The sequence below is a fragment of the Ylistrum balloti genome, unplaced genomic scaffold, assembly GCF_031769215.1.
Source record: "Ylistrum balloti isolate Yb309-2 unplaced genomic scaffold, AGI_CSIRO_Ybal_v1 Utg370158, whole genome shotgun sequence".
Taxonomy (NCBI): Eukaryota; Metazoa; Mollusca; class Bivalvia; order Pectinida; family Pectinidae; genus Ylistrum; species Ylistrum balloti.
Window position 1 is genome coordinate 420965 of NW_026782155.1, and position 14106 is coordinate 435070.

Here is a 14106-nt window from a genome sequence, read left to right on the forward strand (position 1 = left end):
TCCACTACAGTCGCGCTGAGAAACCATGGTTTGGTACAACAGTTGTGAATACATAAATATGAAGATGTGCGATTGGGACACACTATTGAAGTTATTTATGGATCAAATTTGTAATAAATAACAGTCAACAACCTTACACTTCTGTGTAGAAAGATTTTAAAATGTGATATCTTTTGCCAGTAGTTAGGAAAAACACTTAAGGGATTATTTTCAATTAAAACGTGGAATCCGGATCTCTTAGTGCTTCATGGTCAGGCTTCATACGACATTCGGACTACTTCGGGAATGTAAGTAATGGCTTGCTTTGCTGAATATGTAACGCCGGGACTATAATAACGTATTTTTGCAATTAGAATTGTGTGGACCTAAATGTAGGTCATTAAACATAATGAAGAACGAAGATGATGAAACCGAACAAGCGACAAAAACTAAACGTAGAAAAGGTTCTAAAAAGAAAGAAAAGAAAAAGAAAGACGATGGAAAAGAAAATGAAGCTAAATCGGGAAAAGATAATGAAAACGATGAGGTGTTTGTCGCTGGAGGCGATGATAAAAATGAAATTGGACTTAAAAAGGAGCAGACGACAAAATCTGACGACATTAATGATAATGGTGTTGAAAAAAGACCTAGCAATGAAGGAGTTAACACGCTGCCAAGGGCAACGCGTTCGAGGAGCACTTCAGAACGCCGGAGTTTTAAAAATCTATTCCGGAAGCCAAAACTTCAAAAACAAAGATCGCGAAGTACTGGTGGGATACAGGACTCTACAGAGAATGATGTCACCGTAGCGGCAAGGTTGAGTGGGGACAACGTCTCCACGCCGGATCGGAAACCAGTCGGAGAGTTTGGATTAACCGACAAACTTCAATCTCCAGCTGATCCAAGAGATAAAATCAAGCGTATGACAGTTGGAGAAGCAAAGAAAGTAAAAAGTTCCAGTAAGCCCCCAGAGAGTGATCTATCTACCGCGGACAAATTCAAACTGAAACCAACATTAGAAGGTATAGGGAAATCAGAGTCTATGGAATCACATTCGTCATCATTACCGGATCTCACAAATATCGAAGGTTCCATACCTTTTTCGAAAACGGACGAAGACAAAAAGGTGTACAGAAGGTCAGTGAGTGCAGATATGGGACGCCGAAAGAAAGATCGAGTGAATCATACGCAGTCAAATGTGAATAATGATGAAAATGCAAAAAGTGATAAAGAGGTTGAAATCAAAAGCGATTCACCTGATACATCTGGGGGAGATGCTAGTAACGTACCATTATTGAAAACGGTTACTAACGGCGTATCTATTGATGAACGGGGTGATGGACTTAAAAGCCCGAATAGAACCGAAACACCACATTCATCTGTATCAAACGAACAATCCCCTTACTCTGGCCAAAGGAACAGTAACTCTGATAAAACGCCTAGTTCATCTGCTCACGTTGACCCTATTGATGCCCAACAACTTGAAAAAAATCGTAAAGAGTCGTTCTCAAACTTTCTGAATCTTAGTCAGAATCTACCTCTACGTTCCGGTTCACCTGGAGCTAGATTATTGAAACGCAGTAGTGAGGAGGAACATGATGTAAAAAGTGAAACGGAGACAGTTCCATTACCGGAAGCGGAAGTACGTTCTCAAGGTAAGATTGCAGTGCCTTTGCTTCTTGGCAAATCTAATGTTGAACAAGATGATAAATCACAGAAATTCACAAATAGTGATGTAGTGAAAGAAGACAATGAAAAAGCTACAGAAAAGAGGTGGTATCCTTTTTCAAAACAAGACATTAAATCTGTACCTGCATCACAAGTGAGTGACAATGTAACAGCATGGCTAAGTAATTCTCAGGATACAATCAGAAAGGAGAAAAGAGGATTAAGATTGAATGACACTGCTGCTCCTGCCGATGAAAAGAAAGAAATTGAATCTGATTTAAGTAATACTGTGTCTCGTGAGAGAGGGAAAAATGCTTACGATCAGAGCAAGAAACTGTCAAGAAGTACATACAAGTCTCCTAGAAGATTTAGTGGCCGGAGTTTATCTAAAAGTAAAGACAAAGAATCGAAAGAAAAGGAATCTAAAGATATGGAGAAACAAGAAGATGAAACAGCTGTAGAGAAAGAATATGACAAGAGAAAAGATTCTGAAAAAGAACAAAGTACCAACGATAAAGAAAGAGAAAAAGGAAACAGGAAAACTAGTGATACTGTATCTACTCCAGACATTCCGAATAAAAACCTTAAATTACTATCCGAATCTCTAAGGAATACAACTGTTACAAATGATCTGTTGGGAAAATTAAGTAAAGGAAACGTTGCGAAGCCATTATTATACACTACAGGAACCCAGTCTGAGGACATCGAGAAACGACGGGGTACCACTCCTATATCGAGAAGTGTTCAAACATCTCTTGAGAGTCTCAAATTTGACAAAAAGGATGAACCATTAATGAGCAAAGCATTAAAAGTGAATCTTCGGACAGCGGCCGAAGGAATTATAAAAAAGGCATCACAACTAAACGTAGGCAGTTCTGAAGAAAAAGATGTAAAAGATGAGAAACAAGCAACATCTGCAAGTGTCAATAATAAAGCTAAAAGAAAATCTTCTCGGAACTCCAGTTCTGATAGCGATATGGCTATTGACATTTCAGAAATTGAGGACTATTCTGTTTTTAAAACGCCTGAATCAACTCCAGCTTTAAAGCGAAAGAAACTACCACCTCTTAGTGAAATCCAGCCTTTACCTGTCGAGGTACAAAAGGACTGTGACACACCTGACAGTGCCCCCAGACTCTCTGGGATATTAAAGAACGCAACAGAAGACCCTATGGTAAGGGCTGATTATGAAAAAGAAGATGATACAGATGAAACTGCTTCCAAACCTGCAAAAAAGCTTTCTCTAATGGGCATAATATCCATGAAAAGACGCCTTTCAAAGCATCGGAAACAATCAGAACTAGCTAAAAACAGGCAAAGTAAGCGTTCAATAAGGTCACCAGACAAGGGAGATGAGAAAGAAAATAAAGCAAAAAACGTCGAGAAAAAATCGGATAAAACCGAAGAACCAGACGTCAAAGTTGACACAAAAGTTATCATAGAGAACGAGACAAACATAAGTCTTAGTAAACTTGCTTTACTTCAAGAAACTGATATCGTTGACGATGTCATCGACTTAAGCGATGATTTACCTAAAAAGCATATTAAATTTGAACCAGGTGATGAACCAGTGGCTTCGGATGAACCACTGGACGACGAACCTGCTTTGCCACCTAATCCTCGGCATCTAGCAACAAGACGGGAAAGTCGGATGCTAGAAAAACGCCGGAAAGTTATCAGTTGTTGTAAGCAATTTATTGCATTCTTATTTTCTCATATAGGATTGTGTTCGCTTGTGGTAGCATATTCCATTCTCGGTGGGTTCATCTTCCAGGCTCTCGAAGCTCCTTTTGAGCAACAGACCAGAATTCGTGTGAAAAATGAAAGGACAACAGCAGTAACACAGATTTTGCAACTAGCACTTGAGTTAGAAATGAATAAACGAAGCCGGGAAAATTTTACAAAAGAGATTAACTTACTTCTTGAAAGTTTTCAAACAGAAGTGTGGAAGGCTACTGATATGTATGGATGGAATAACAAGGATGAACAAAGCGAATCTGAGCTACAATGGTCATTTGCCAGTTCTCTTCTTTTCGCCATCACTGTGATGACAACTATTGGTAAGTAGATTAAAGTTACTCGCAATAGATTAAAAAGGAGGAAAAGATAAAATGAAGATGAAATATGTTAAATTTTGAAGTTGATATGCCATTCGATAAAATCAAATATTTAAAAATAATGAACACTTATCACATCATTCATTTTTGATTATGCTGATTTGCCACAAAAACTTCATTTCGCGACAAATCAGTATAGTAAGAAATATACTACTGAGATAAAGTACCAATATTATGTTACATTTCAACTTAGTATGGCTTAAAAAATGTTTCGAGACATATACAATTAGCAAAGTGATATTTATTCATCATGATACCAATAAACTCCATAAAAAGTTCGTATTTTTCAATTGACGTGAATATTTGAGAGGATCAACACCATTTTAATAGGTGGACCGATAATACACCTAAACCTATCTATATCACTTTTATTGTATTCTATATATATCAACCGGAAGAGCTATTTGAAATGTTAAAGCTGCTATTTTTGGTCGGTGTTTACTTTTATTTCTTCACTGCAATATATAATTATACACAGTTTTGACAAGCAATCAAACTCACAGTTTCGATCTTCATATTGACATTATAACCCCTCGAATAGTATAAAATATCAGCTGTTACCGTTGAGCCAGTATTGTATCATCATTATTTTTGAAAACTGTCAGTTATACCTGTGACACGTCTAAAACGAAAGTTGCTACAATGACCCTTTGTATTATTTCCCTAGATCACTGGGAGACAGATAGCGTATTCTTTTGTTAGAATAACAAAGACAAAAATCAAATAAATACTGAGCTTAACACAGATGTGGTTGTAGGTGACCATCAACGCCATCCTTACTCTTGTTACTACACAAACAATACGAGTAAACATAGTGTTCTTTAAATAGTTTTGTATTTACCATAATTGGTTTAGACAGCAATGCATCAGTGATGTATGCGCATGGTATTTACACCTGCCAGAATCCTGTTCACTCTAGTAACATTTTTTGTGTGTGTGATAAAATGACATTTTATCCATGATGTTATTTAGTTTTTTTTAAACATTATTATTGTTACTTCGCAATATTCGGTATTTTTTTTTCTTTATTTCTCCATTTCTTCACACCATCTAGTTATATTCTCATGTTCATGGTTCTGTCACCACCAAGAACCAACAACTATTCACAAAGAGCATTTAACCAGTCTTAAACACGTGTATTGCGATGTTCCTCTGAAAGGATAACTGATGACAACTTCAATTCTCCAACAAGGGTGCACGTATCGAAAGTCAATAATCTAATCTACATTAGACGCCTCTTTGATTTCTCGATCATTTTTCGTACAAAATTAATCGGAAATACGCATTTTTGTTTCTCGGAAAAAGAAGTCAGTTGCATAGATAAGTATGGTGACAGATATATTCGGGTTAGATGTAATCATGCTGTATTCACGTTATGAAACATGTAACGTATTTACCTTACAACTCATAAAACCCCAAACGTTGGTTCACTGTCACTTTTTAAATACATATTTTAAACTAGAACCGCGTCATATTAGCTCATTACTAACTTGTGTAAAATGATTTGGTTGTAATTCCAAAGACTACTTTCTGTTAACACCGGTTTACAATTCCCTGTAGATGTTTATTATTTTTCTTTCCTTTAATTAGTAACATGCGCCGAAGAGCTAAATATAGTACACTGCTTAATAGCATACAGGGAGCTAAGATTCAATGACGTCTTTAAGTATGCAAAAGTACTCATAGAAAATCTATTTTTACGTCAGCACATGCGCTTTTAATGCATTTAAGTAGGGTATATGATATAACACATTTAATGAAAACAATTGTTTGCTTGACTTAGATTAAATGTGGTCAACAGCTCACACGGAATCGCAATTCTGCTAGATAAAATGTTATTTTGATATAAATCAAAGACAGGGAAGATTTAAGGTTATGATAAGGATCTCGTTAGGGGGATATTTATTTTCATTATGCAATATGAAGCTGAACGTGTTTGATGTCCTTAGTTTACCTGCTGGCTCCGTTGTTGTTTACATGGTTCTCATTCGGGAACTTGACATTACTTATTTGGATTAACCAAGATTTCCATGACGGGTGTCAACGATGAAGCAGAATACCCTCACTCTTCCGGAACATGCGGTCTTATTCTCCGTGTAGTTGTCACGGAATATCCGACTAAACGTTTCGTTTGCTTATATTTTCACCCTTTTTGCATATGAGTTTGGACTATCATTTTGTTGTCATGGTGGGGTTTTCTTTGTTGATTTCGTTGACTGTAAATCTATGAAAAAGCCCTCAAACCTGTAGCTATCAGCATTCTTTCTTTCACGTGTCAGTATTGCTTGATAAGATTAAGTAATGTTTCTCTACCCAATTGTATAATTGGTAACCTTTACAATAATATTATACATATGACCGGTCTTGAAATCGGGAATTATCGATGGACTATTTCATAAATAATACATCGATAAATATCAGGACAAAACACATTATGGTCACTATTGAATTCGAAACCGATTCTCAACACAAAATTACTCGAAACATAAATTATCGGCGGAATGTATATAAGTAGAACACATATGTTTATCTACCTTTTATCTCCTGTTAATAGACAAAAGTAATGAAGGATTTTGGGAAAGCGTGAAAAAATAAAACCGTATAACTTTATAAATCACATCTGGAAATAGAATCCGACGAACTTATCATTCCGCATATTTATACAGAGAAATCCCTAGTCTATGACTCATCCTTTGAGTAGATATTATTCATATACTAGCGTCTAATTGTTCTTCAACACTTCAGATAATGGTTTAGTCTTCTTTAAGCCTGATATGATGTTCCAGAAATAGTTTCCTCAAATGACACGGATAGTCGTATAAGAAATGAAAGACTTCATATGATGCTGTCAGTTATATTTCCGGAGTTTCTTTGTTCACTGTTCACTATCTAGTCTGATAACGATATGAAAAAAATGAGGTAATATTATGCTACCGTTACAGCATGTTGCTGATAATGACTGTTAAAGTCGACCATTAACGACCTAATTCACTTTGGTTTAAGTCTTTAGTTGTTGTTCATATGTAACACCGACGCAGTTTTGAAAGACCAATCACATTTAAGTAAAGCGAGAATAAAAACACAACAGATAATGCTAACCACGACATCGTGTTCTACTTAGTAAACTTGCATCATAAAATCATTTACAACTTTGTAGAGCCATTCAAGTGTCGTGAGCTTTCTGCACCACACAATCTCGTGATACAAAATTATGAAGACACAAGATGTCATATTCTGTTGAAACCATCCAGAAAGTTTGGCTTTTGTCAGCGGTTGATTAAACATCACTTCTCTCTTACCTGTGAAACCTATTTCTGTTTTCCAATTTCTTTCTTGTGAAGTAGATATTTATGATCCTTTCCGGAAAAGATTGTTCCGTTTTCCTAGTTAAGAGTAACTATATTAACGATTTTGAATAGTCCCCCACATTTTTTTAAGGAGTAATCACCAATCTATCTTATTTTATCCTGATCAATCTCTCCACTGTTAGAGTAGTAATTACCGTTCATAAATGTCTATTGTCTCTTCATCAGTCTCTTACGTAAAAAATACTGTCTTTCTCCTTTATTTCCGGTAGTATACATCCCATAGCTCTTCATTTCAAATTCCATTTTTTATGAATACCTAGTTTTCTTTATTTTTTCAAAGCGTTTCTGCTATAATCCTTTATTTCGAAATGTGTAGGCATATTGCACCTGCTTTACAATAATATTTTTCCAAGTTTATAATGAATTGCTGTTTCACTTGTGTTTATGCGATTTCCTATCGATAGGATACTTACAGACACTTCAAATAAATTATTGTTTCATGAGTTTACATCTATCAACATTATTTGTTAATATTTAAGTAAATAAGTTAAACAATAATTAAAATAAAAGCATCATACGGCTATTAAAATTTAATCATTTATGAATCCTATGGATAATATCGTTGCAGAATGAATATCTCCAAAATTAAAACAACTTAGAAATGCAATTTTAACTTAGTGGAAATAGGTTTCAAAAGATAACATAATGCTGAGCTCGTCCCGCGTATGCTAGTATCATTGTATGCTGTGTATGATTGAGAATTGGATAACTGATAAATAGCTATTTGTAACCGAGTGAAGATAATAACTAAGACTTAAAGTTTAGACGTAATTTAGGTAAGTAATAAATAGAAATGTTATTACAATTAATTGCAAAAAATAAAAATGAAAAATAATAAAAACAATCTCTCTCAACTGTTTTGGTTAACCACAATAAGTAAAAAGCCAAATATATTTAAACACGTGTTTTACATGTTTTTTATAACCTTTGACCAAAGTAACGTATATTTTTACAAAAAACTTATCCAAAGAAGGAACATTTACCTCATATGATGTCTTCGAATATCTACTGGTATAATACATTTACATATGGACGCAATATACTTGAATTGGTGTATCCAAGAAATGTTTTCAGTTTCAGGCACCGTATTTGCCTTTTAATTTCGAATTTCTAACCATACTTAAGTAAAGCCAATCAGATCGAAGGTCAACCGGTTTCTTTAGGACAAATGTATCAAAGTTAAAATGTACATATGATAGTTTCATGTATAGCAAGCATCAGGTAGGCGCTGGGGTGCTATCGGCATTGTCTATTTCCTAAGCTAATTGAAATTCCTGCAGCACCAATTGTCTAGTTCCTTCCTTACTCCAGTTGAGATTTTGCCAAAAGATTTGTTTATATATACTTCCTGCTACGTTTACTCGATATTACTTTCGACGCTTCAGTTCCATCTTCCTATGAATTTCCGTTGTTGTTATGTTGTAATTTGCTATAATGATATACTGCTGTGAAACGTTATCACTGAGGTCCTAAGCGGTAGCCATTTAATTTCATTAAATCAGTCAATCACTGTTAATACTTGTTCAAATATTTGTTTCTTAACAAAGTATTGTGTTGGAATTAACATATGGGACTAACTTCATTTATACTTTTAATATAGAATTCGTCAAAATATTCAAATTAGGCCAAACGCTGCTGTTATGTTTGCATATTCTAATTACAAAATTATTTTTTTGGTTATTTCATTTCTGGTAGCTGTTGTTGCCATATATGATAATTCTGCAGTTCAACGAAAAACGATCAACACGAAACTTCAGATAGAACAGCCAGGATGTAATGTCACCGCACTTATAACCGTGTTAACACCAGAGAAATGTCATTTGCAATGTTACAAACAATAGTTCTGTCATTGTCGTTTTTATAGTGTCATCGAATTTCAGGTGCAAATCACGATGCTCTTTATAAAAAAAAAAAAAAAAAAAACCCCAGAACATATATTTTCGTTTCGAAATGATAAAATTAATTCAATTGTCATTTGAATCCAAGATTTCAATGAGGTAGAAAGTGTTACATAATTCTGGATTGTTTGTTGCTTCTCCACCACTACAAGTGAACGCTGGAGACGTTAGTTACGAAACAGATGTCTTCGGAGTGTTTTGTTGTATTAATTCAGACCACACGTAATATGTGTTGCCCTTGAAAAGTAGTTTATTAGTTGATTTCATCGATTCCTAGAATGAACGACTTCTAACAAGTCACAGTAATGCTAAGTACGTATTATGATGCTATTTCTACCTTCTGATTTAGTTATGTCTGTCTATAAAGCCCGGGGAAATTCCGTATTACCAAGGACTGTATCCATCATCATACATGGTATTGGATGGTGTATGTGGGGCAAGGGGGCATGTGACTTTATTGAAAAACCATAGCTTTGTTCATACACAGAGATAATTCTTTGTTATACTCTAAATCCTGTATATACACGGGACATTTTACTATACATATATCTGGGATACTTATTTCATGCCTGTTCTGTCATGAAGTATACTAAAACCAACCCTTTACACTCATACTTCATGTCTGACCTGTCATGAAGTATACTAATACCCTATGTCTGTCATTATATATGGATCATTCCTGTTGCTATTCGTTGAATAGTTAACGGCTTCTTATATACTCTCGTAGGGTATAGTGAAAAAATTAAATACTAGACTCACTTTTCAGTATTTATTGTAGAACCGTATCCATCTCTCTGTAGTTTCTTTCAGGGTCAGATTATATAATAATTCTTTAATAAAGCATGGACAGGACTAATGAATCTAATGAACGATGTTTTCTTTAATGTCCTGTAATGTATTTTCATGGACAATTTATGTTAATAGATTTCCGGATATTAAAGGATGATTTTGAAATCGGAGCAAGGTCAAACAGTCTTTATGTAACGAATACGCATATTTTCTCTTCATGTATAAGTTGTGTGTTCAAAAATAAAGGATATTCTGTAGGTATCTACTTGTACTCTAACACGCCAGAATTATCAGAAGAGTACCAAGCGCGGACGGAGACGAAGATGTTTCATGGAGCAGATAGAAACTATAAACAACTGAGTGGGTACTTCAGTGCCGCTTTTACTGTATATTGTATGCCTGAGAGGACTTGTTGAACAATCGGGTATCATAAAAGACATGTCGTTTTTTATGTGTCGATATCACAGTGGCATGTAGACAGTCTTTCAATCACACTTCTCCAGTAATCGTTTCCTCTTATGCTTTTTAGTGATCGCCAACTTAGAAGATAGAGCTATCCTCACAGCGTCATGTCGACTCCCATGTACCTTATTGTTCTTTATCTCTCCATCTGGTACTAATAAATAAGTAATCTGAAAGCCGAATTTGTTTGTTTTTTCCTCTGGCAAACTATATCTGTCCCCCACACTGACAGTCCTACAGTTTAGCACAGGAGATGGCATACTCCTTTACCGTACCAGATACCTCGCTTGAATCATTGTCAGTGTTCACAGTACCGCCTATATCGTGTATAATTACTCTTTGATGCGCAACACGAGTGATCTATAAGAAGATAGGTTTATGGAAAATCTTTTATCTGATAGGAATATCAGCAGGGTTATATCTCAACCGCTGATACGAAGACGTCAAGTATATTACAAGAGAACTAGGAAATGATATCATATAGAATTTTACCCTTAACATTAATGACTATATTTTCAGACATGAAACTTTCAACATTGGCCTGTTATGTAATATGCGTGTTTTTACCATTATTTTCATTAATTTTTTTAACTTCCTGTTATTTTTTGTTTATTGTTTGAAACAATCTACAATCGATATTTCTCTATAGAATAAAACATTTAATAATCTTAATTCAATTGACTTGTAAGGACTAGTATAGTAAATTGTAAAAAGACTAAGGAAATATGTATCTATATATGTAACAAACAAGAAGCTTCTATGTATGAAGTAGTCGTTGTTAATGATTTAATATTATAATGCGAGGAAAATGAAACACCATGACCTTATAGGGGGGTAGTACCAAAAAATGTATTCAACTTTTATAAAATACTTTCTCCTTTCTGCCTTTATTCTTGGGTATGGCAGTTACATGCCCGACCACGTTTGCTTTTCCTGGGTACTAAGACTTCCTCCCAAATTAAGACCCTTCGCGCGCTTCTATCCTGGCCAATTGAGTGATTAATATAAGCTTAAAGCTTCTTTCACTATTGTTGTGAATATAATATAATATAATATAATATAATATAATATAATATAATATAATATAATATAAGTTAAAGAATATTGCATGATATACCATCAAGTATTACTCTGATCTAATGTTAAGGATGGGTTTATAAACAGGACGCACTCTGTTATCTTGTTTTAATGTACTGTGTTGTTAGATATCGGCGTCTGGAGATTTAACCGCTGTATAATCTGTAGTGTTTTCCTGTCTGTCTAATGAATCAAAGAAATCCACTTAATAGAATATTAGTTTCAAGGTGAAAAGCATGAAAGACGGATAAACAAATGAAAACAAATTTCATTGTTAAAATACATATATAGATATAAATCACTCTTGGAAAGGTTTATACATGTATTGACTATCATTTTTATGTAAGTCGTAATTCTGTTTAAACATATATGTGTATAATGCAAGATAACATTTGGTAAAACGATCATTTGTCATTAATAGTGTAAGTATCCATGACTTGCATTGTGATAATTACAGTACAATCATACACTTTCCTGTTTAAATTGTATTAAACATCTTAATAAAAAACCCTATAAACTCGAGTATGATTTAGCTTAGTTTAAGTCCTTTTTTCAGTCCTTTAAGAACATAGGGCAAACATGTTAGGCATAGTGGGCGACTAAATGTTAAACATAGGGGTCGATTAAATGTTAGACATAGGGGGCGACTAAATGTTAAACATAGTGGACTACTAAATGTTAAACACAGGGGCGACTAAATGTTAAATATATTGGGCGACTAAATGTTAAACATAGAGGACGACTAAATGATAAACATAGAGGACGACTAAATGATAAACATAGGGGGCGACTAAATGTTAAATATATTGGGCGACTAAATGTTAAACATAGAGGGCGACTAAATGTTAAACACAGGGGACGACTAAATGATTAATCTAGGGCGCGACTAAATGTTTAACATAGAGGGCGACTAAATGTTAAAACATAGAGGACGACTAAATGATAAACATAGAGGGCGACTAAATGTTAAACACAGGGGACGACTAAATGATAAACATAGAGGGCGACTAAATGTTAAACACAGGGGGCGACTAAATGTTAAACATAGAGGGCGACTAAATGTTAAACATAGAGGGCGACTAAATGTTAAACACAGGGGGCGACTAAATGTTAAACATAGAGGACGACTAAATGTTTAACATAGGGGGCGACTAAATGTTAAATATATTGGGCGACTAAATGATAAACATAGGGGGCGACTAAATGTTAAATATATTGGGCGACTAAATGTTAAACATAGGGGGGGACTAAATGTTAAACACAGGGGACGACTAAATGTTGAACGTAGGGGTCGACTAAATGATTAATCTAGGGCGCGACTAAATGTTTAACATATGGGGCAACTAAATATTAATCATATGGGGCGACTTCGGAAAGTCAAAAAGTAATAAAAAGGAATGTTAAAATTTTGAAGGGAAGGTGTACATGCCCCATTATTAAGAAAATTCTAGTAATTAATTTCTGATGATTTACGAAAAAGAACGTCAAGAGTATATGTGTATATTCCGAACCGTTCCACTTTTCGAATTAATTAAAATATGGCATGCGGAAGATTTCGAAAAAAGTTCAAAATTTCATAGATATGTGTTGCTGAAATTCTTTATTTGTTGTGCAGTGCGCACCGTATTATGGGCACCAAGAGCAGCTGTGTGAGTCGGCCGTCTGGCATGTACCGTGCGGTTGCTTTACCGACCTAGATATAGTTGTATGTTATGTAATATATGAAATACATACCTGCTGTTAAGTGATTTAGTCAACATGATCAGCAAATATTTATTCACAGCAGATTGTGTGCAAATATTTTCAAGTTATTAAACAAAGTTTGGTTTGCATCTGATTATATCAAAACACTTTCTGTGCAGAATATAAGACGTAAATATATAGCGAACGGCAAAATCTTTATTGTGAATTGCTTTAAAGTTTGTTGAACTAACGACAATTTCTCTGGAATGAAATATTTGTTCAAGTACTGTTATCGAATATCGATTAACTCTCCCGGAAAGCCAGGTCTTATTGTTAAATTTCTTCATAGCGCAAGAGACATTTTCTTTACAATATGATGTAAGAATGGTGTTTTTTTAACCATGGATACTAGCATGCTTTGACTTTTTTGGAGTCATCACATAGGCAATATATTTTTACAGCATAGGTTTTCACTAGTAGGAACGATATAATTTTAATAATCTAGTCATTTCATAAGGAATATTGATCAAATCATCAAACTAAATTATACAACGATAGGACGGGAGATCAGGAAGTGTTCCATTGTCAAGGTCAAGGTCACCGTATCAAGCATGAATATTTATGCACAGGAGCGAGGTCGAGTAAACCCAAACAGGGAACTAAACTGCATCATACAGGTGTTTCAACCTTGTGGAACTCGTTACTTATACTAAGGGCCTAAGTTGTGAAGCTTAGAAGACGACTAAGTGTTTGAAAGAAATATCATATTCTAAATTGGAATGTGACTATCCCCATGAGTCAACATATTTCGTATTTTGTGTATATCAGAGATATTTATAGAACAACTTCAACTGTATGTGTATAGTTTGGACCACTATCTGAATTAATTAAAACACGTTACGACAGACCTTCAGGACTAAATGTCCAATTGCATTTATGTAGGGTTACGTGTTTCATCAGTTTGTATATGTCATTGATCAATTGCAAATTCCATGTAAGATGTAATTGTTGAAATATGTAATGAATCGTTTGAAAGCGAAATTATGTTCTCGACATATTAAGTTA

The 14106-nt window shown here is 34.7% G+C and overlaps 1 protein-coding gene across 1 annotated transcript in view; it reads left to right on the forward strand.

The window, feature by feature from the left end:
- Positions 1 to 388: 388 nt before the first annotated feature.
- The window catches only part of LOC132550948 (myb-like protein X), a 46514-nt gene continuing 32796 nt past the window's right edge, over positions 389 to 14106 (forward strand). The window contains exon 1 of the mRNA XM_060215049.1: positions 389 to 3707. Within this exon, the coding sequence (XP_060071032.1) occupies positions 389 to 3707 (3319 nt within the window). The remainder of the gene's footprint in view (positions 3708 to 14106) is intronic.